The sequence below is a fragment of the Vipera ursinii genome (assembly GCF_947247035.1).
Source record: "Vipera ursinii genome assembly, chromosome: 9".
NCBI classification, from domain to species: Eukaryota; Metazoa; Chordata; class Lepidosauria; order Squamata; family Viperidae; genus Vipera; species Vipera ursinii.
In genome coordinates this window covers 15,632,369-15,654,245 of record NC_139523.1, presented here as the reverse complement: position 1 = coordinate 15,654,245, position 21,877 = coordinate 15,632,369, and the positions used below count along the sequence as shown (strand labels likewise).

General features: G+C 40.6%; 2 protein-coding genes and 1 long non-coding RNA gene across 4 annotated transcripts; 1 reads left to right on the top strand and 2 right to left on the bottom strand.

Moving 5' to 3' along the window:
* The first annotated feature begins 54 nt into the window (after nucleotides 1–54).
* Nucleotides 55–10,998, top strand: FABP3 (fatty acid binding protein 3). Its single transcript, XM_083370012.1, has 4 exons — nucleotides 55–254; nucleotides 6,862–7,034; nucleotides 9,830–9,931; nucleotides 10,808–10,998. The coding sequence occupies exons 1-4, from the start codon at nucleotides 182–184 to the stop codon at nucleotides 10,859–10,861; spliced, it is 402 nt and encodes a 133-aa protein (XP_083226138.1). The 5' UTR covers nucleotides 55–181; the 3' UTR covers nucleotides 10,862–10,998.
* Nucleotides 8,366–11,062, bottom strand: LOC310644726. The gene is made up of 3 exons (XR_014493363.1): nucleotides 10,948–11,062; nucleotides 9,950–10,041; nucleotides 8,366–8,446 (listed from the first exon to the last, which is right to left on the bottom strand). It is a non-coding gene; the product is annotated as an uncharacterized lncRNA (long non-coding RNA).
* Nucleotides 11,063–15,281: 4,219 nt separating this feature from the next.
* On the bottom strand, nucleotides 15,282–21,715 carry ZCCHC17 (zinc finger CCHC-type containing 17). Of its 2 annotated transcripts, none has more exons than XM_083369727.1 (8): nucleotides 21,635–21,715; nucleotides 21,015–21,112; nucleotides 20,236–20,293; nucleotides 19,536–19,636; nucleotides 18,912–19,003; nucleotides 17,677–17,777; nucleotides 17,254–17,378; nucleotides 15,282–16,092 (listed from the first exon to the last, which is right to left on the bottom strand). In XM_083369727.1, exons 2-8 carry the CDS (start codon nucleotides 21,054–21,056, stop codon nucleotides 15,925–15,927), a joined length of 687 nt encoding a protein of 228 aa, XP_083225853.1. In that variant the 5' UTR covers nucleotides 21,057–21,112; nucleotides 21,635–21,715; the 3' UTR covers nucleotides 15,282–15,924. The 2 variants fall into 2 exon arrangements, with proteins under 2 accessions (XP_083225853.1, XP_083225854.1); XM_083369728.1 differs by having other exon boundaries at nucleotides 21,628–21,703.
* Nucleotides 21,716–21,877: the final 162 nt, after the last annotated feature.

The window sequence follows — 21,877 nt, the reverse complement described above, 5'->3', positions numbered from 1 at the left end:
AGGGAGGGAAAGAGGAGGAGGAGGAGGAGGAGGAAGAAGAAGAAATAAAAGACGAGCCCCGTCGGAAAGCGCGCCTGAGCGAGAGACGAGAGGTGGAGAGCGAGAGAGCGCGTGCTTGCCTGCCCCGGCCGCGGTTGCATTTCGGAGGAGAGCGAAAGAAAAGAGCATTTTCAGAATCGCCATGGCGGAGGCGTTTGTCGGTGTCTGGAAGCTGGTCGAGAGCGTCAATTTCGACGACTACATGAAAGCGCTCGGTACTGTAAGGGCAGAGATTTGGGGAAGGGGTGGGGGGTGGGTGGGTGGGGGAGAGAGAGAGGGAACCGGAGCCCGGCGCTCGCCTTGCAGAATCAAAGGTCGCCTTCGCGACGCTTCGTCCCCGGCTTGCTAGAGTTTTGCTAATTATGGTGCTTGTGGTTAGGTTTCCGCGGGGGAAGCGGTCTCCGTCCATCGTGGCCTTTCGACTTAAAAATAAAATAAAATAAAATGGGGTGGTTTGGAAAAGGACGGGGTCTGGGTCTCCCGCTTCGGGTCGTTTCCCCCCCCCCCCACGGTCCAGCTTATAAGGTTCGTAATTATTTCATTATTTATGGGAATGGTCTCGATCCACAGTCTCCCAGGCACGGGCAGGTTCCAACGATAGGAGACATTCTGAATGGCCCAATGGATGGGGATGGCTGCAATTCCCGCAAATGATACACAGGGTGTATCCTGGTGGGGCTGGCAAGACGGAGAGTCGAAGGGCTTCTGCAAAAGGCGGGTCCTGACAAGCCATGAGAATGGGAGCCACCTGGTAGGGGGAGCAGAGTGTCCCAAACAAGGAGGGCCCCCACCAACAAGTCCCTTCCTATCCCCTCTCAAAATGGGAGGGAGACTTATTAGTAGGTGCTCTGGAAAGCTGAGCTTGTAGGTGATAATTATCCAGCACCTTGAGTTGCACTGCAGTGGCTGTGGTGTAATGAGTCTGAGCAGTCAGCCCAGGGGCAGCTGTGTGTCCTTCCCCCCCCCACATAATTGTTCCCAGGTGGTCTTCAAGGCAATCCCAGTAAGCGAGAATAAACTCTGTCATATGACAAAGGCATGAGTGACTGTCCTTGGTGTCGTTTGAGGCATGTGGACACAATGCAATGGCACCTTGAGATTTTCCATTGCTCAGAGATAAAGCAGCAAAGAGATGGGTTTGCAGGGTTAGGGATTCAGCACTGTAGTACTTAGCATTACCTGAGCTACTCATTGTGTAAACTTATGTCAGTGTGGTAAATTTAATTGGAACCCTCTTTTGGCCAGTCATGCGCCTGGAGGATCTCTGGCTTCTCCTCCCCACCCACTCAGCATATGGTGGTGATTTCTGCAAGAGGAACTGTGGTACATGAGGGCAAAGCATGTATTTCACTGAATGAGAGGGGGGGTGTAGAGGTGGGGTGATTGTTCATGTGATGTGTCCTTTTCTGCCAGAAGCTGCTCTGATAGGGCAAGACTGCTGCTACTGCTGTTGCTTCTTATGAGTAAGCCTGGGACCCTGGAGGGATTTCTTTCAACTTTAGGGAACGGATGTACTCAGTGTGTAGTGAGGGAAGACGGTGTGGGAGCCATGGGGGTATTTGCTCATTCAGCTGAGCCTGGTACAAATTCTCCCCCCCCCCACAAACACACACCCCTTTCTGGGCCTGATCCTGCCAGAAGTAAGACTTCTCTGACCTCTTAACTCCTGTGTAGCCTTGGCCTTAGGCCAACTTTGCACAGCTCTTGCCGAGCTTCATTGGGTGCGGTTTTTAATTACTTTTCCAGATAGAAGATTAAAATTCTGGCTTCTTCCCCCCCCCCCCCACAATTCTTGTGTGCTGAGTAAGGAACCTTAACCAGGTGGTCCTACTATGGTCAGCAGACTTTATTTCTACCTAGAACAAACATGGGATGATTGCAGAACAATGAGGAAACATCGGTATTCATCTCCAACTTTTTTTTTTATTGAAGTTTTAACATACAATTTTTCTTTAAAAACCCCCCTCCCCCTCCCTCCTCCCTCCCCCCCTAACCCTCCCCCCTCCCCCCACCCTCCCCCCCACTTCCCAGAGCTAAGTACAAGGTATATATAAAAAAAGAAAAAACAATCATAAACAACCATATACTAATAACCTTAAACTCTAAAATCCATCACTCTCTGGCTTGTATAGGATAAAACAAACCTTAATAATGCTAAATATAAATAAAAAAAATTAAAAACTAAAATAAAAAAAAGAAGAAAGGAAAAAAGACTCATTCAAATGCCACATAAAAGTTCTTATCCCTATACTTATCCTGGATAAACTCAATCCATTTTCTCCATTCCATAATATAACGTTCTTGCGAAAAATCTTAGGCCAAAATCTACGCCATCTCTGCCAGGTCAAAAATCTTTAAAGTCACTCTCCTATAATCGGCAGTTCCTCTTTCTTCCATTACTGAGCTATCAAAAGTCTTGCTGCCGTAGTTAAATTTCACATAATTAGTGTCCACAACCGTATTCATCTCCAACTTTATATTACATATGTATCCTGTTGTTTGTTCAGCAGCCCCAGAGAGGAAGCTGAGAGTTTCTTAATTTTAATTTTCCTTGATGACACTCTTGTTGAAGTGGGTGGGATTGAGAGAGAGTGATTGGTCAAAACGCCCTCAGGGAACCTCTATGGCCGAAGGTGAGTCATCTTAATAATAATAATAAAGTTGGAAGGGACCTTGGAGGTCATCTAGTCCAACCCCCTGCTCAGGCAGGAAACCCTATACCAAATGGCTGTCCAGGCTCTTCTTAAAAACTTCCAATGTTGGAACATTCACAGCTTCTGGAGGCTGGTTAACTGTTCTGTCAGGAAGTTTCTCCTTAGTTCTAGGTTGCTTCTCTGCTTGATTAGTTTCCATCCATTGCTTCTTGTCCTGCCTTTGGGCACTTTGGAGAATAGCTTGAGTTCCTCCTCTTTGTGGCAGCCCCTTAGATCTTGACCACTCTCTCAATTTTTTTTTTAATCCAGGTAATTCTTGACTTAATGCTTACTGACTGTTTGGGGGTTACAACAGACTTCCCCAGGGCTGTCTATGAAGTTCTAATATAGCTGGACCCCTCACCCGGGTTATGAGATTGCATTCTAGGTGCTCTACAACTGACTGTGTTTGTGGCCAATTGCAGTATCTTGCGGTAGTAACCTATTGTCCTAAGTTGAGAACTACCTGTAATTGAAACATAAATCTTACCACTCTGCTCTGGGTAGCTCCGTTAGCCCCCACTGGTATAGCTAGCTCACTTACAATTCTGCATTTACACAGGAAAGGTCGAAGCTTTTAGCTGATGGTGTGTATTTTTTTATTACAAAAAAATAGGAAAGCAAACATACTGCCATAATATAACAGGGTTTTTCCATTAAATTCTGCTGAGTGGATCCCAGACGTTTGCCAGAAGCTACCAGTGTTAGAGTAGAGTTCATGAATACAGCAATGAGAATGATTTATGAGGTATTTGTAACCTATCCGTATCTGCAAGGAAAATGCTGGCAATTCATCCAGACCTTTATGGCAGTTTTCATTCCTTTTGACTCTTTTCAGACCCCTGTGAAGCAGTGGAGGCTAAAGCTTTAAAGGGAAGTTTACTTAACAGCTGTGCTATTAGATAGGTAACACAATAAAAAAAATCTCTGATGGAATGAGGAGGAGGTACATTCTCTCACTTTTTATGAACCATAATAACCGTGACAGACTCTAGTTTAAACTGGAGGAAAGGTAGAAAGTTTGTGGAATCTGGGACCTTCTAGTGCAGGGGGTCTTCAAACTTGGCCCTTTTATGACTTGTGGACTTCAACTCCCAGAATTCCTCAGCCGGGCACCCTGGCTGAAGAATTCTGGGAGTTGAAGTCCACAAGTCATAAAAGGGTCAAGTTTGAAGACCCTTGTTCTCTAGTGCTTGATTTCCAAGCAGTTCTGGTACCAAAGTATGTGTCAAGCCCAAAGATGACTCAGCAAAATCCAATGGAGTCCAAAGCTTTATTTGCTTACGCTTAATGAATCTTGCCAGACTAAGACTGTAACCCTCTGCTCTGATAGATATATCCTGAAAGATGCTAGTACATGGCTATTTTGAACCTCTTTCCCCCATCCAGCTTGGGCCTACTCAATCTGGCCATTCTCCTGGAAAGCTCTGGGAACTATCTTTGCTGCTGCTCCAGGGGCAGACTCCAAATGTTGAGAAATACACTCATACCACCTCATAAATGATCTCACTGCTGATGGCCAGCAAACTTCTTGAGTGAGTCTTTTGCTACTTTCTCCAGCTGCCCAGTGCAGAGAAGAGAAAAATTGGCATTTTGGTCAGCATGCCTTCTCCCTACAATTGCAACCAGGGAGACTGTGCTGATAATAGTGCTTCAAAAGAAATGCCAGAGTATTGTCTTTATATTGTCTTTCTTGCTATCAGCAACTTAAGCCAGAAGTCCATATTTACATAGGCTTATTTTTAGCTCTCTTGAATGTGAATCCCCTTAAATAGGGCTACATGGTTAAAGAAGCAAGACTGTTTAATATTTGGAGGCCAGATATGGTGATCCTGTATTAGCCAGAACCTGAAAGAGGAGATAAGTCATTCTCCTTGGTGAATAATTTGTGTAGACTCTACGTGCATATTTCCTTGTTTCCAACAATAAGAGGTAGGCTGGCTTTCCCTATCTGGTGCCTTCTCCGGATTGTTGGACCTCATTGCTCAAGAGCAGCTTTGGGAAGGGAGATTGCTCAATGGCAGAGCATCTGTTCGCATGCCAAAGATCCCAGCTTCAGTCCACAGGATCACCAGGTACAGCTGTGAAAATCCGGCCCAAACCCTGGAAAGCTAGCATTAAGTCAGTGGGGCCAAAATCAGACTGCAAGGCGCAGCAGTGTGAGACGACTTTACGATCTTTGGCTAAGTGGGGTACAATTTGAGAACTGAAGTCTTAAGAGCCCCAGTTGGAGAAAGCTGGATTAAACTTAAACTGTTTCTCACGGGGACTTGGAAAGTCAGGGAAAAGGGCAAGCTGCTACAAGCGGGATTGAATTATGTTTCTGGGCTGCTTCTGTTCCCCTCAATCAAAAGCGTTTGTGTGTTCTTTTAGGCTTGAAGGGCAAAAAAAAAAGGACATCAAGAAGAAATGTTGGGACCTCCAGTGTATCCCCTTGGGTCACTTAGCCATTCCCCCCAATTCCATTGTTGTTGATTAGCCTCTATCAAAGGACCCCTTCCCTTCCACATGATGCATATTTGAACAGACCCCCTTCCTTTTCCAAATTATTTTAAGCAGATATGCAAGGGAATGACTTCCGGGGCTTTGGGCCTGCAAAGCAAGTGTCCTTCCCCTTAACTTCACTCCTTCCACAGTGATGTTTAGTTCTCCAATTCTGTTGCCTAAGGAAACTCCAATTTTAATAGCAAGGTTGACTTATGGAGAAAAACCAAGCAAAGATTCTTTGTTCCTCTGGTGAATGGAGAGGTCAGTATTCCTCATGCTCATGGCTAGTTTCTTTCCCTAGTTTCTTTGTTCCCTTACTTTTCCTTTGAAGGGGCATTGAGCGGTCTTTCTGTGCTCACAACAAGCGCAGGTCCAAGTAGCCTTCTTGGGGGATCTCCCCAATCTAGTCAGGCTCTTGAACGGTTACTGCCCCTTGCTCCTTGATTTTGGTATAAATGCAACTCTTATGGCAGCTGGAATACTGAGCATTTGTCTGACTGGGCAGGGTCACATATGTGAGATGGGCTGCTTTAAAAATTGGATGGGCGCACGAAAGGACAGCTGCTTTTCTGTAATAAATAAATAAAGGAGCATGAAAGAACAGCTGCTTCCTGCTGAATAAGTCCATTAGATCAGGCAGCAAAATGCAAAAAAGGCGAGTCCACAGCTAAGGAATGCTAAGTGCTATAAAAGAGCCCTTACATTCATGTAAGAGGCTCTTCTCTAGGTCACACATCTTATTCAAAGAGCGTATTATCAAGCAATTCTGTGGAGAGACCAAGGGCTCTTTGAAGTCCGCTCCATGAAATGGTTCTGTGCCAGGAGGGGGGGAAAAGTGGCTTGGCAGCTGAAAGGCAGTTCACATTCTTTGGGTTAAACCCTTTTTGCTGCCTGACAAAACTTCCATCTTCCGTTCAGTTCTGCTTGGATTCTGATAAACAAAGACTTTTCTTTGGAGAAAGGGAAAGTTTTTTCAGCTTTTCAGGATCTTTCAACTTTGCTTCAAGAAGCTGCACTTGACATTACTGACGTTACCCTTGCTGAAAAGTTATGATTGGTATTGGCTGTTCTACACATGCTAAGAGATGGGTTTCTTTTAACTATTGCTGGATAATGGAACATGGCAGATTTACCAGCCAAACCCAAACAAACCATGCTAGAGTTTAACATATAAGTCAAATAAATTATGGCTTGGCTTAGTGCAGTATGAGTCCTACATTCTACAAATATTATTTATAATTTAGTCAAATTATAGTTAACAAAATCATGGCTGAGTGTGATGTATGAAGCCAACCAGTTACAGAAAGATCATCTAGGCCAGACGTGTCAGACTCGAGACATCACATGACGTCGCACAAGGTATCAGGACTGTGTTGCCATTGCCGGCAATGGGGTGAGTGTAGCTTCCGCATCATGCATCCAGCTCATGGGCCAGCAATTTGACACCCCAAACTAGGCAGACTAGTTTGATTCCTTTTTTAAAAAACAACAACAGAATTATAGAATAGTAAGGAAGGGGCGCTTTAATCTAAAGTAGAATTGGAGAATCTCTGATTAATTTGCAGTAGCTAACAATGTTTCCATGTTTTTAGGCTGCTAAATATTTGGTTTATATTTTTGGCCTCTTTTTCCTTTCTTATAGGTGTGAACTTTGCCACAAGACAAATTGCCAATCTGACCAAACCCACCACCATTATTGAGGTGGATGGTGGGAAAATTACCATCAAAACCCAAAGCACTTTCAAGAATACAGAGATCAATTGCAAAGTGGGAGAAGAATTTGATGAGACTACAGCAGATGGCAGGGATGTCAAGGTAAACATCTGATCACAGTTGGAGCAGTGATGTTTGCCATTCCCTTTAGGATCTACTGACAGTCTAGACAAGAACTTCAACATCAATTTTTCACTAGTACAGATTTTTTTTTGTCCATCTAAATTAACAGTGACTGCTCCAATTCGTGGACATCCTATTTTGGCTTGTTTGGCTCTTTCAAAAAACAAAAAACAAAAACAAAAACAGCCAGAACCAGTGGTAATTGCAAAAAAGGTAACAGATTAATTGCTTAGTTTCTGATATGGAATATCACCACACCTACATGAGAAGTGTAGATCTTTATACCAAATTAATTCCCTGTCCCACAGCACCTCAAGACAGCTCACAAATAAATTAGAATACTATGCAGTATATGGTATATATTGTGTTTATCGTATTACTATTATGTGCCTAAAATACATAATACAATTTTGGGGCAAAATAAGATCTCTGCTGATAGATGAAAATTGTCACTGGGCAAATCTCCCTGGGTGTGAGCTTCTCTTAGTTGTCCTTTGTCCATTTGTCATCAGAGTCATTTTAGATACTATATTTCAGGTGTCCTCTCTTCTACAATAAGACAGAACACCTGGAATATAGTATCCAAAATGACTTTGATGATAGTTGGAAGATTGAGCTGGGACAATTTGTCCCTTCTCTCTTTTAAAACTAGGAGTTAATCTAAATTCATGGACGACATACCTGGAAACAATTCTTCTCCATGGTAGTCTCTCTCTTTTTTAATAGAACTAACATATGGTAAGACCTCATGCTTCATGATTTTTCTCATGGCTCTCAGATTGGCTGGTGCTGGTTTAGATAAACCTTTAGCCTGTTCTGTTCAGCCTTTTTGAAATCTTACATGGATACTTGGGAAAGTCTGTATTGTATTGTGTTGTGAAGGTTTGCATATAGGGCTTTTTCTATTGATCTGCAGCTGCAAGAACATTCAAAGTGTGCAGTGTCTGTTGACAAAGTCTGAAGTTGAAGCCCTTTGTGTATTTTATGTGAATAGCCCAGAGTGTCACACCCACACTCCCTTCTTTGATTGGGGGTTTATTCCTAAGTAAACACTGAAGCCAATCTTAACTTGGATACTTATTCATGAAACTGAACTCTTATCAGAACTTTGATTAAAATAAGCCCATTCATATGGCTTTCATCTTCCTGGTCCTTAAAAGGAACTTGTGCTACTGGTTTTTAAAAAGTAGTTGTAAATGACAGCCTGACAGACCAAAACCTTGAGATAATTATTTTTACTAGCTTAAAATTATAAACCCAGAGTTACCCTGTGATAAAATGGGTGGCCAATAAATGTAATAAATGAAATACCTACCTTGACTATTCCATATTTCTGACTTGACAGAAGAATCTTCATTAGAGTTCAACCTTGCCAGGATATTTAAACAGTGCTAGAAAAATGTTTTTAAAATTAGGGCTGCAGGATGCCATAAAGCTTCTGTTTTCAGTCTGCGTTGGCTATAGAACATTACTTTATATGACAAGAATGTCAGAAAATAGTTTCAGAGTAGTTATTTCTTTGGATTAGTAGGCTTTTTACAATTAAATTGCATATACTTCCATTAACTGATATCATTCTTCTGAAAAGCACCTATATCAAAGGCTTGCTAAAGTCCATTGTTATTTATTGTGATTAACAATTAATAAATTAAAAATACAATTTAATTGGTAGACAGCTGTTCTGAGAATATGAGTATCAATGGAAATATCCTGTGGGCTTTCCATAAGAAGTGCATATGTATTGTTGTGGTGCTTAGTGGACATTCAAAGCAACTCCGGCAATTTGCTAATAGCCAGCAGAGGAAAAACAGCTTAGAGCAGTTTCTAAAATGTGGCAACGTTAAGATATGTGGACATCAGTTCTCAAAATTCCTCAGCTAGCTGAGTTGAAGTCCTTCATGCTAAGTTTGAGAAACACTGAGATAGAATGACACTATAGAAGCATGGTTCTCTGGGGGATGTGGCCATAATAATAATAATAATAATAATAATAATAATAATAATAATAATAATAATAATAATAATAATAATAATTTGGAAGGGACCTTGGAGGTCATCTAGTCCAACCCCCTGCTAAGGCAGGAAACCCTATACCATTTCAGACAAATGGCTGTCCGGTCTCTTCTTAAAAACTTCCAGTGTTGGAGCATTCACCGCTTCTGGAGGCAGGGGGTAGTAATGCCAGTCCTCTATCTTCCAAAAAGACCTTATATTCTGCAACTAAATTGCCATTAGCCACAAATGGCATTGTGGCTGGAGTAAAAAAAGTTTCTTGGCAGGACGGTTTTAAGGAGAATTGTTTATAGTGTTGTCTCCTAAATGCCTCATCCAAGACCTTTAATTTCTCTAAGATTCCTTTAAGGACTCATGGAAAAATTTACTTCCTTAGCTAAGCCGTTCTCTCCTATATTGTTCAAGGATCTTTAGCAATCCTTTTTCTGGTAATTGCCCCATTTTCCATTGATGCAAAAGGAGGAAAGATAAGGGAGCTACTGAGGTTGGGAAAGGCTTTTAAATGGATCCATGGTAGAAATGGAAAATATTTACCATTCTCTCCAGAGACATAATATAACATGCAGTTATCTAATCTAGGCTTCTGGGCTTCTTTGAAAGGCTATTGTTATAAATGAGTAATGCAAACACAAGCAGAAAAACGGGCAAGTCACAACTGCAGACTCAATTGTCTTTTTTAAAATCTTGCATAATCCCTTTTTCCATTCACAATCCCCAAAGTTGTCTGGCTATGAAATGCGTAAGATTGTTTCTTTCTACAGTCTATTGTGACACTAGATGGAGGGAAGCTTGTTCACGTACAAAAATGGAATGGGAAGGAGACCTCACTCGTTCGAGAAATAAAAGATGACAAGCTAATTTTGGTAAGAGACCCAACATACCTTTCTTCCTTGGCGGTTGGTGGCTTCTATTGTAGGAAGAAGTTCACTTGGAAATGGTTGAGATTGGTTATATCAGCAGTGCCCAAGCATGTCTAGAGAATGAAAATCAACTAGGATTAATTGGGAAGTCTGAATTATTTCCCCTTTCAAATGAATAAACCGTCAAAGGGATAATAAAACCAAATAATGCACTGTGCAGCATCCATGGTTCAGTTACCTGGAAATATTTGATTTTCAGATATTTCAGAAACTCGCATTGTGCAAAATGCTTCAAGTTCAAAACGCTTGCTTTACAGTGAGAAGTGGATTATTTGGCCCATTCTAGAATGTGCCTTTCAAAGTAGTCCAATGATTGAAACTGGGTCTTTTGCACTCCAAAAGTGTGTTTCATATTTGAAAACGTTTTCGCAATCCTGCTAGAAATATCTTCAGCATCAAGGAACACTTTTAAGCACAGAATTGATCAACTACTGATTAAGAGAATTGATCGACTCAATTCTCTGGGGAAGAGAATATAGAATTCTTGGACAAAAGCTAGAGTAAATACTCTTCAGGTTTAGTCTCAGACAGTCTTTATTCCATTGCAAAAAGGTAGGGAACAATCTTTTATTCATAGAGAAATATAGGGACGATCCAACCACTATATCATAATTTGGTTTATTTTGATTAGTATGCAGAGCAGGTCCAGCTCATTTTCTAGCAAAATAATGGTTGATGCCTTTGTATATTGGGCAAACCAAGCCTGTCATAATTTACAGTGCAGAAAAAGTGGTAATTTTCTTTCCTATAGGCAGGTTTCCTTTCTGCAGTCCAGATAAAATAAAAGATCATTGTCTTACGTATCATTTTCTCTTTCAGACCCTGACAATGGGTGATGTGGTCTGCACTCGCACCTACCAGAAAGATAACTAGAGAGTTTCTACCTCCACCCTACTACTATTTTTCACTGCCAAATTGCTGGTATTTCTGTTTCTCCTTTCTGTGTTTTGTACACTTACTGAAATTTTGGAGACCTTTCCGTATCCAACTTGAAGTCTCTTCGTAAGTGCCAGTCACCTTGACCTTTATGGAGTTTTGGGTGTGCACATACATTTTTTAATATTGAAGAGATCTTTAAAAAAAAACCAGAATAATAAAGTGAAGCAATTGTTACAAAAATGCCTAATTCTGCTTTTATCAGGATTATGAGTATGCCTGGTTTAAAACCCCACATTTCCATCAAAATGGAAGGTTAGAGTCTACTTATCTACCCAGCAGAATAGTAGGATTTCAAGATTATTGTTACAGTTTCATCAACTGCAGGAGAATGAATGTAACCACAGTCTGCAACAGCTTACATTACAACAGTGGCGTCTTTTGGCAACAAAACAAGCGTTTTTTATGTTCATGCCGTTGCATGTCTAAAGCGCTATTGGGAAATCGAACACGCAAACCTGCATTAGACCTCACTGTTGCCTGTTAGCAGTTGGCATCAAAGTCACAAAATCTGCTATATGGAGGTGTGCTTGCTTTCTGTTAAACTAACATATTCTATTGCTTTACAAAACAAAATACGTGTAAGACTGATATTGGATTAGACTCGGCCAATCTCATCTGTGTATTCTAAATCAGTTTTCCAAAACTATATATTCCATTGCTTATCAGTCAAGTCTGTTCTTCCCATCACAAATGTTACTAAAGATCTGGAACAAGATAATCAAGATTTCTCCCAGCCAGCAAATTTACAAGTTGTCTCATTACTCTGCTGGCTGCATGGTGACCTGACAATCAGGGAACCACCTGCTTTATCTACTAAGGCAGGTTGATTTCAGAATGAGATCTCTTGAAGATCTGAATTATGGATTTCCTTTTCTAGTGTGGAAGGTGTAGTCCCTGTACTTTTAAACAACACAGCATTCATAGACCCTGTTTTAGATGTCTTTATAATGGCTATCATAGTCCTGTAACTTTATTGGGCTTGCTTGTATATCACTTGGCCCTAGAAACATGAGTATGGCTTATTTATCAATTCAATTTTAGGAAGGCACAGCAAAGAAAAACCAGATTGTTGGGGGCAATTAAGCTGACTTTGTAATAATGCCGCTTGGGAGGTGTGTGAAAGCCCTAATAAGCAGGCATAGACATAGAATGAAGGCTACTGCTAAGCTTGTAAGCCGCCCTGAGTCTTCTGAGAAGGGCGGGATATAAATGGAATTAAAATAAATAAAAATAAATAAAATACAGCAGTGAGCAAACTGGAATCACTCAGACACAAACCTCTGGGTGGAATGAACAACTTTTAAAGTACATGGACAGGTTTGGAAATATGTGCCACACCAGATTTATTTTCTCCTGCTGTCAGCAACAGTATTTCCAAAGCACTGCATCATTCCTGGGATGGTTATATCATTTTTGACCAAACTTTCTTGCTCCGTTGCTTAGTCAATGTCTACAGATTCTCCAGTGTTTGTATTTGAGGAAGGAGTCAGTGATTTTAAATAAAGCACACCCAAACAATAGCTCTTTGCGTAAAGCACCATCTCCTAGAGCAGTATTTCTCAATCTCGGCAAATTTTAAGATGTGCGGACTTCGACTCCCATAATTTCCCAAGCAGCGTTCAGTTTCATGCGTCTTAAAAGTTTCCAAGGTTAAGAAATGCAGTCCTAGAGTATTTTATTTGAGAGATTGGTTACTTCAATATATTTCCAATGAGTTTCTCATAGACAAATGATCAAATTTTAATGTAACAAAACAAACCCCGCATCCCACCAGGCTCAAGGTTGACTCAGCCTTCCATCCTTCCGAGGTAGGTAAAATGAGGACCCAAATTGTTGGGGGCAATTAAGCTGACTTTGTAATAATGCCGCTTGGGGTGTGTGTGAAAGCCCTAACAAGCAGGCATATACATAGAATGAAGGCTACTGCTAAGCTTGTAAGCCGCCCTGAGTCTTCGGAGAAGGGCGGGATATAAATGTAATAATAAAAAATAAAAAATAAAATTTGTTTTTGATTGTGTTGATCTAAATTGCATTGGACATTTGAAACATTTTATGCTTTCCTTCTGGAGTATCGGCACGTGAGTCAAAAGTAACAACAGTGGATTTGAGCCCTGCTTATATCAGCACTATTGATACCAATGTTGTATCCTCCTGGAAGACGAGAATGCCAGATATGTATTTTGAATCTGTCACCAACTAAATGTTCTTAAGCATTACATTAAAGTTGCAGTTCTACATCTGATGAAGTTAGCTACAGCTCAACAACTGATGCCTTTTAATAAAATGTGTTCTTATTTTTGGCTAGCATGGACTAATGCAACTCTTCTCCTACAGTTTCTACACTGGATAAAAGAGGCTTGTTCCAAATGTTAGGATAACTTAGCAAACAGATACAAAGTTAGCAATTCATGGGAAGATCTACCTGACTCACCAACCTCTCCCTCTTATCTTTGCAAAATAAAAAAAATTAACTGAGATGGAGAGAGGAACAGTTCTGGGTATTTATGCCTTTATTCATCCAATACATCTGGTCAATAATTATTTTGCACACTGCTCTTGTGGGAACAGGTCTATGACTTAGGTATGCACCTAGACTCATGGCTTCTGCTGGAAAAGTAAGTTGTGGCTTTGGCTGGCATGCCAGTTGCAGTCCTACCTTAGGAGAATCCTAACTAGTGACTCATGCCCTTGTCACCATCTGCTTAGGTTACTGCAACACACACTATATCTGAAGATCATTTAGTTTTCAGTTGGATCAGATTGCAGGAGCTGGTGTGTCAAATGGTGGGATATTATACCAGTAATGTGCACTAATTGCCAAAGGGTTCCCAGATGTAAGTGAAAATGCTAACCTATATAGCTCTACATACGATTTGGCCCTTAATTATGTGCAGGACTGCATTCTCCCATTGGAATTAGTCTGGACAATTTGATATACTTAGGAAAATTAGCTGCACCCTTTGGAATGGGGGTAAAGTTCTGCGACACTGTGTGGCTGCACCAGTTCTTTGGAACAGCTTCCAAGTGCACACCTGACAGGCTCCAACCCTAACTGCATCCCGGAATTGCTCAAAACAGATAGCACTTGGGTCTTAATATTAGTTGTGTTATAATTTGGCTATTTTGTTATTCTGTTTTCATTCACTGGTGAACCTTTTAAGTGGTATATTTTTGTTATTGTGTATCATTTCTTATGTATCTTGTAGAAATACACTACACAGAGGTACTTTGCTTGAATCTATATTCAGCAAAGCGGCCCTTCAAAGATTTAGCAGCTCTACTACAGATCCCAATTTAAAAACTTTATGAACCAAGCTGAAAACTTTTAAGGATGCACTGCTTCTCCTTGTAACACAAAGAGCATATAAGGCTACACTGTGTAGAGACTCATGTCATCAATGTGTATTGAGCCGATCACAGAGTAAAAAAATTCGATAATACACAAGCAGTGGTTTGCTGTAAAGAACTTCTGATGGTAATATAGACATGAACAAGGGTTTTTTTGGCAAGTACGGTTCATGGAGTGATTGACAAGATACATTTCTGAGAAACAGTATTGTGCTAGAGGCATGATCTGCAAGACAGCTACTTTACCTAATCTTTGATCAAAGAAAGTTTAATTACACACCTCATGTAAATTGCCTTAGATTTCCCAAAGGCAGAAATACAGGATATAACTAAAAGCATAAGCTTCAAAGCTGCCAGGATAATACAGGAAAGCTGGCGCTCCCACAGTTATGTCACCGACTGCACCTCTACAGTCTTAATAGTTAAAATAATATAATGGGAGGAAAATGTACATTTTTTCCCAACTTGGATTAGGCTCCGGGTGTTTCATGGACTCGTCCATATAGGGGTTTTTTTGTTAACAAAAAAGTCACTATTGGCACTGATTTCTGCCAGGCTGTACTTCAATTTCCCAATTTAGCCTAGAAGAGCCCTGGAATTGAACAGCAGTTTCCTCTCAAGTAACAATGCCCTAAAATATAATGGTCAGTATAAGGGCAGCACACTGCCTTCAGTTTCATTTATGTGAGCCCTACTCAGGGAATTTTCTGGGGAAGGGGAGCAAAATAGCTCTATGAAGGCTCACTGAGGTCTGGAGTCTATGTTTCTCCTCTCAAACCCACCCAAAGCCTGGGAAAAATAAGCTCCAAAATGCAGCATCATCCACTGCAACAACCATCCACTGACTGTACCCTTGCAGCCTCAAAAGCTAACCAAGTATAAAGTGAGTGGGTTTCCAGACAATGCTGACACCCTTGTTTTTGAAGCATCTCACAATAGGAAAGTGAGACAACTGGAAGAGTTCTTATTTCTGTCCCTTCCCCCAAATCCAAGCCTACAGTAAAGAGAACCCCACAAACCAAAACTTTATTCATTGTTCAGAGGTAAACACTTGGCTCATTTCTCGGTTTTTAAGACAACTGCTCCTGTACCTGGCTTCTTCCTCCTATGGTATTACAGGACAAATGGGACAATGGGAGTGCAGTGGCACGACCTCTTCTTCAACCAACGTGTCTCTCTCAGGGGAGAGAGAGTGCATCATTCACAGTTCCTTCTGCTGGTAGGCAGGCAATAACTGGCAGATGCTGAGTCAACACACCGCTGCTCCTGAGTGAGGAAATGCACCGATTGCCAGCTCCGTACAAGTTTCTGCAAGATGGCTCTAGGTTGCTCCAAAGAAGCTGGCTAGAATCCAGGCATGAGGAGATGAAAGAATGGAGTAAGATTTCAAAAGACATGAAGTCAACGTCTGGGACAAGGAACCACCCAGTGGCATGCCAGCTGCTCCTTCCTTTCCACTTTATGGGAGGGGAATAGCCATCCTTGTGATAACCCTTGAGAAACAAAAGTAATTTTCAAAGGAGGAAGAAGCATGTTATCTTAATGCATCCTGCTGGACCAGTTGTTCTTTCTTCCAACTGATGACCAGAGGGAGTGGAAGCCACACTCTGCAATGAGTACACATGCAGCCCAGAGTCCGAGTCTCATTCTCATTCCTTGTGCTTTTTCTTATGATGCTTTTTTTTACTTTTCCGAGATGGACTGGCTTTTTCCTTGCATTTTGCCTTCTTCCGAGCTGGCTGATTCCCATTGTTGGAATTGGTGTTGTCAGAAGCCTCTAAGTCTGTGTTCTTACGTTTCCTTTTTTTCTTTTTATCCTTGTCAGGAGAAAAAAACAAACACACCTCTTGATGAATTCTGTATGACAAAACAAATATATCACTTCAGGTGGTCCTCGACTTACAATCACAACTGAACCCAAAATTTATGTTGCTAAGACTGTTGTTAAATGAGTTCCCCATTTTATAACCCTTCATGTCACAGTTGTTAAGTGAATCATTGCAGTTGTTAAGGTTGTTAAGTGAATTTGGCTTCCCCCGTTGACTTCGCTAGGCAGGAGGTTGCAAAAGGTGATCAAAAGGCCCCCTGATACTGCAACTGTCATAAATTAGTGAACCAGTTGCCAAGCATTCGAATTTTGATCATGTGACTGTGGGGATGCTGCAACGGCTAGGTGAAAAATGGTCATAAGCCACTTTTTTCAGTGCCGTTGTAACTTTAAATGGTCATAAATGAACTGTTGTTAAGTCGAGGACTACCTATATAATACAGCTACTTCTTTGCAGTAGTAAGGTCCGCCCACTCAAAAAAGGTTAAATTGAAATAGAAATATACGTAGAACACAAACTAAACTACATTATGAAAAATGGCATCTAATTATAAATTAAGCGTGCTCTATGCGTGCAGAGAAATTTCGGTATCTTTTGATGCCAGAGCTCTGTGAAGTGTTACAAATTCTTATCTATTTAACAGCATAGCTTGTTTACGTCACATTTGAGATGCAGCTTTAAGAAACTGGTACCTTTCAATGAAACATGAAGGCCACTCTTTTAAGACAGCAAAGTCCACATCCTGGACAGAGAGGCCCCGCTGGTTTGAAAGAGGGGTCAAAAAGGCACTCTCTGACCAGAGGGGGAGGGATATGACACCACCCATCTCTTGTTTACAACAATCCATTCAGCAGTCCCAAGAAGGTTCCCCACCCATTTGCACTATTCAGGCGAGCCTGAGGCCACAGATAAACCTCCAAGTGGCCTCAACATCTCTCAGAGGGAGTGCTAAAGACCAGATGACTGCAAAGAATATAAATCCTTCTGTTCTCCACCATTCAGTCAGGACTGAAGAAGCTTCTTGGATGAGAAGCGGAACGTCTTCAAGAAGAAGAAGAAGAAGAAGAAGAAAAAGGAAGCCCAGTTGTTTCTTGAAAAACCATCTTGGAGACAATCATGACCTGGATGACTGAGAATTTCCATAGATACCTTTTTCCTTTTCTTCATCGAGTGGTGAGCTTTCTTTTCATCTTCTGCAGGGACGGGTTCATCCTCTGGTATAAGGGTGTATTTTGTCCCTCCTGGCTGCATGAAGCAATCTTTGGCGAAATGACCTGCAACAAATGAATTATATAGATACATAAAATAAGGCAACCTTTTTCAGGATTCCTCTTCTCCATTTCCTCAAGATTTGTACATGAACTCAAGATGCTATTTATACCTAAGTGCCTAAGTCTCATTACATTTATATTCTCCAATTTCGAGAAAAATGGAATAAAATGGGATAAAATACTGTAGGCCCACAAATAAAGTGTAATTTCCTTGGTTTCTCAACTTCTTTCAAATCCCTACCTTCTGTAACGCTCTGAAAATGCACAATGAATGACAAAAATTAAAAAAATAATCACATACCTGGACAACCACACTTCTTACACACAGTGTTCAAAACAGCTTCTAGAGTGATCTTCTGACTGGTATAATCTCTAAAGGAGCATTTTTTCCGTGCCTCTTGACTGCGTAAAAACACAAGAATTTTAAAAAACAGAAGCACCATTAATATTGGTAAGGAAAAACCTGGTTGTATTTGGAACAATGAACACATTCTAAGTTATGTCAAGAAAATTAATAAAGATAGCTTCATGATTCCTTCTAATTTATTGTCCATAATCAGAAATCTATGCAATTACAAAATTACTTTAGCAACCTTTTTATATCACTCAACTTCTCACCGCAGTTTATATACTAGAAAAATACATTTCATAAAATACATTTCATAAAAGCGTGCTAAAAATTACAAATGCAGCCCAGGACCACCTGCCTAAACAAATGTGGATTTCAACTCCCAGAATTCCACAGCTACATTTTAAAGTTGCCAAGATTGAGACACAGGTCTACACAAAAAGCCTGCCAAAACAACATGGTTTTCACTGCTTTGAAAATCCACATTTGTGTACAAATAAGTAATAACAACAGAAGTAATGAAACTCATTCACCAACAGAGCCAAGATGGGCGGTTAAGAAGTGTGGGAGATTAATAAAAATACTTTAGCTGAAATGGCACCATTTACACGTAACACAATCTGCATAACTGCAAAAAAAAACCTCACCATCCAAATCATCAAAGATGGGAAGAATCCAACACCTTGACATGGTGTAATCACACTTATTAAACATAAAATGTTGACTGGCTATTCTAAGGGTGGGCAGAAAATCAACAGAAAGAGTGGAATGACATGTTTTATAAGACTGGATGAAATACTGAATAGAAATCTTCCACACTACATTTTGTTGTAGGATCTCTTGGTGCAGTGGTCCCCAACCTTTTTGGCACGAGGGACTGGTTTTGTGGAAAACAATTTTTCCATGGACAAGGGCTGGTGGTGGAGCACACAACCTAGATCCCACGCATGTGCAATTTACAGTAGGGTTCACTTGCTCACCACTAGCCTCCAGCTATGTGGCCTGGTTCCTAACAGGCCAGAGACCAGTATAGGTCCACAGAACAGGGGTTGAGGACCCCATCTTGATGGTTTCTTCTACTGAGCTCAAAACAATTGTTGGATTTCTACACTTTCTTCATGACAATTCATACTAGAAAGACCTTTGATATAGAAAATAAAGATTAGAGGAATGGAGATTTCACTTACTCAAGGACAATATTATTGGGGTCTAAGTCCTTCCCAGTTCCTTGGTTAACAACTTTCATGGAAAGAGATAGTTTCAGTTTGTCATCTTTCTTCTGAAAACACAAGGCAATACATTTTGATTTTTGTTTCATTCCCAGATACCCAAGACAAAAAGTGATGTTGAGGTTATAACAATCACTTTATGGTACTATACTTTCATCATGGAAACGTATTAATATAAAATATATTAGCTACTCACAATGACCTTTCAGATAGTATCAACCTATCTATGATTTAAGGCAGAATGTAACTGGGTATTTCAGATTGAGTACTTGAAATATGTAAACAAGTTTGATTGTCTGAGTTGCATATAGCTACAAATGGATCAACTTTGAACTCATTTGAGATGTCTTATAACCGCATCATTCATAAAACTAATTCAATTCCATGTTTATTTAAAATTCCAATGAAATTAATGTTTTCTATAAGACTTTAAATTTTCAGACTGCACACTTTTTCAGGAGCTCTGACTGTGAAACTGTAAGGCCGGGATATTATTCCTCTTTAATAAAAGTAGCTGTGCAGTAAATGCTAACTAGGAAATCTTTATTTGGTAGATATCAGTAAATGGAGCAACAAATTTACCTCTTTTTTTATAAGTTTCACCCACACTTTTTCTCCAACCTCCACCATCTCTGAAGGTTTGTCCACCCTACAGTTTGACATTTGGCTTTTGTGAACAAGACCTTTGGCAATAAGAGGAGAGAAAATATTTTATTTTCTGCTAGAAATCAATAATTTTCTAAAACTCCCTATCTTCTTCAAAGAAACTACTCAGTTTTGTTTTCTACTCATTTTCCCATAACACAAGTAGTTCTCAACTTACAACAGTTCATTTAGTGACTGTTCAAAATTACAACAGCACTGAAAAAAGTGACTTATGACCATTTTACGTCTATTGTAGCATCACCATGGTCACATGATTTGGATGCTTAGCAATTGGTTCACCTTTTGTGGCCTTCTAACCATCAGCTTTTCTGACCTTCTAACAATCAAAGTCAATGGGGAAGCCAGATTCACTTAACAACCATGTTACTAACTTAACAACTGCAGTAATTCACTTAACTGTGGCAAGAAAAGTCGTAAAATGGAGCAAATTAACTCTCGCACTTAGCAACATAAATTTTGGGGTCAATTGTGGTCATAAGTTGATGGCTAGCAGTATAAGCTTTGTGTAAGCAACCATGATTACTTGGGAATGGGAACTTGTAAGTGAAAAAGTAATACAATTCACTCTACTAACAAAAGAATGTCAACCAAATAGTTACCATATAATTAATCAAACCTTGTTTTTGGGTTCCTGGAATTTTTATAAATGCTCCATATTCTGTCACAGAAGCAACCTGTAAAAAACAAAACACACAACTACTCACAAAAGAAGCAACATTTATTAAGAAGAATAGACCTGGAAGGAACCTTGGAGGTCTTCTAGTCCAGTCCCCTGCTCAAGCTGGAGGACCTAGACCACCTCAGACAAGCATAATGTCCCCTTACCCTGCTCCCAGTGAACAACAAAAGCTAGCACAATATTCTCAGTTCTATTTGATACTAAAGATCAAGCATCCTCTTGAGATATCTGTTTGGAAATATCAGAGGGAATACTTACATAAATATAGGTCTACTACTGTGCTATTTCTTTCACTGAATCTTATCCAACTAAAAAAATGTCTCCTTAAACTAAAATTTTATGAATACTTGGGAATAAACATTATCCACTTTGGCATGGCTAAGTTGTGAATATATTTATATTATTTATTTATTTATAGAAATTCAGCACCAAACTGCTACGGCACAATTCTGCACTATTTCTGCTACTGTGTTATGTTAATCAGGAAGCTTCATCAAAGCCACTTACTCAGTTCCTAAATCTATTGATTAGAAACATCCTAGTCACTTATATGAAATATTTTTTTTAAAAAAAATGGAGTCATGTGTTTATTGGGGGAAAAAATCTTAGTATCTATTCAACCTATCTGAACTTAAAACCTTGCTAATTGTGAAAACACATTTTTTTGTTACGTATTCAATCTCATCTCTCTGAATATTAACTGTTTGGAAGCATACCTCTCCTTGGAAAACAGCATAGAGTTCCGGAAGCTCATCCATTGCTTTCAACTACCACAAAAGGAGCTTATTCAAATCTTCTGGTCAAATTTCCTTTTCTATATTATCCGTCGGCAGAAAAAAAAAAAAAAAAGTTGATGGAAACATATTACAAATAACACAAGTCAGTAAAGAACAGTCCAAGGCCAGGGGTCTTCAAACTTGGCCCTTTTATGACTTGTGGACTTCAACTCCCAGAATTCCTCAGCCAGGCATGCTGGCTGAGGAATTCTGGGAGTTGAAGTCCACAAGTCATAAAAGGGCCAAGTTTGAAGACCCCTGGTCCAAGCTCTCCTTTTCCATTGCGGTCAACGTGTACCTTGTTCCCCCCTCACACACACACACACCCGGCAGCGGATGATGGGAGCCGTAACCCTAACCCTTTACTTCAATTTCACGTTCAGTGTTGAACTAAAACTACCATTACCTCAGCAGAAAAACCCTCGGGACAAAGTGACAGGCGTTGTTATTCACACACACACACACACACACACACACACACCCCTTGAGAAGCCCAACTGAAGAGAGATTTAAACCTGAAACCGCCTTTCCCGCCCTTCTTGCCCCGACTCGCCTCTTACCGCCGTCGGGATACCGATCAGGACTCCCCTCTAAACAGCCTTCCCCGTTTTCCGCCGCCCTCAGCGCACGGCCGCCTTCTTCCCCCTTTCAGCCAATGGGGAGACAGAATAAACCCAGGCTCGAGCGAGAACCTCGACCATTCAGCGTTCCCCGTGTTAAGCAGGGCGACGTCAACGCCTACGTCCTGGACCTCCCGCCTCTTCGCCCGCGTCTTGCACCAATCGGCGTCGGGAAGGGCCGTG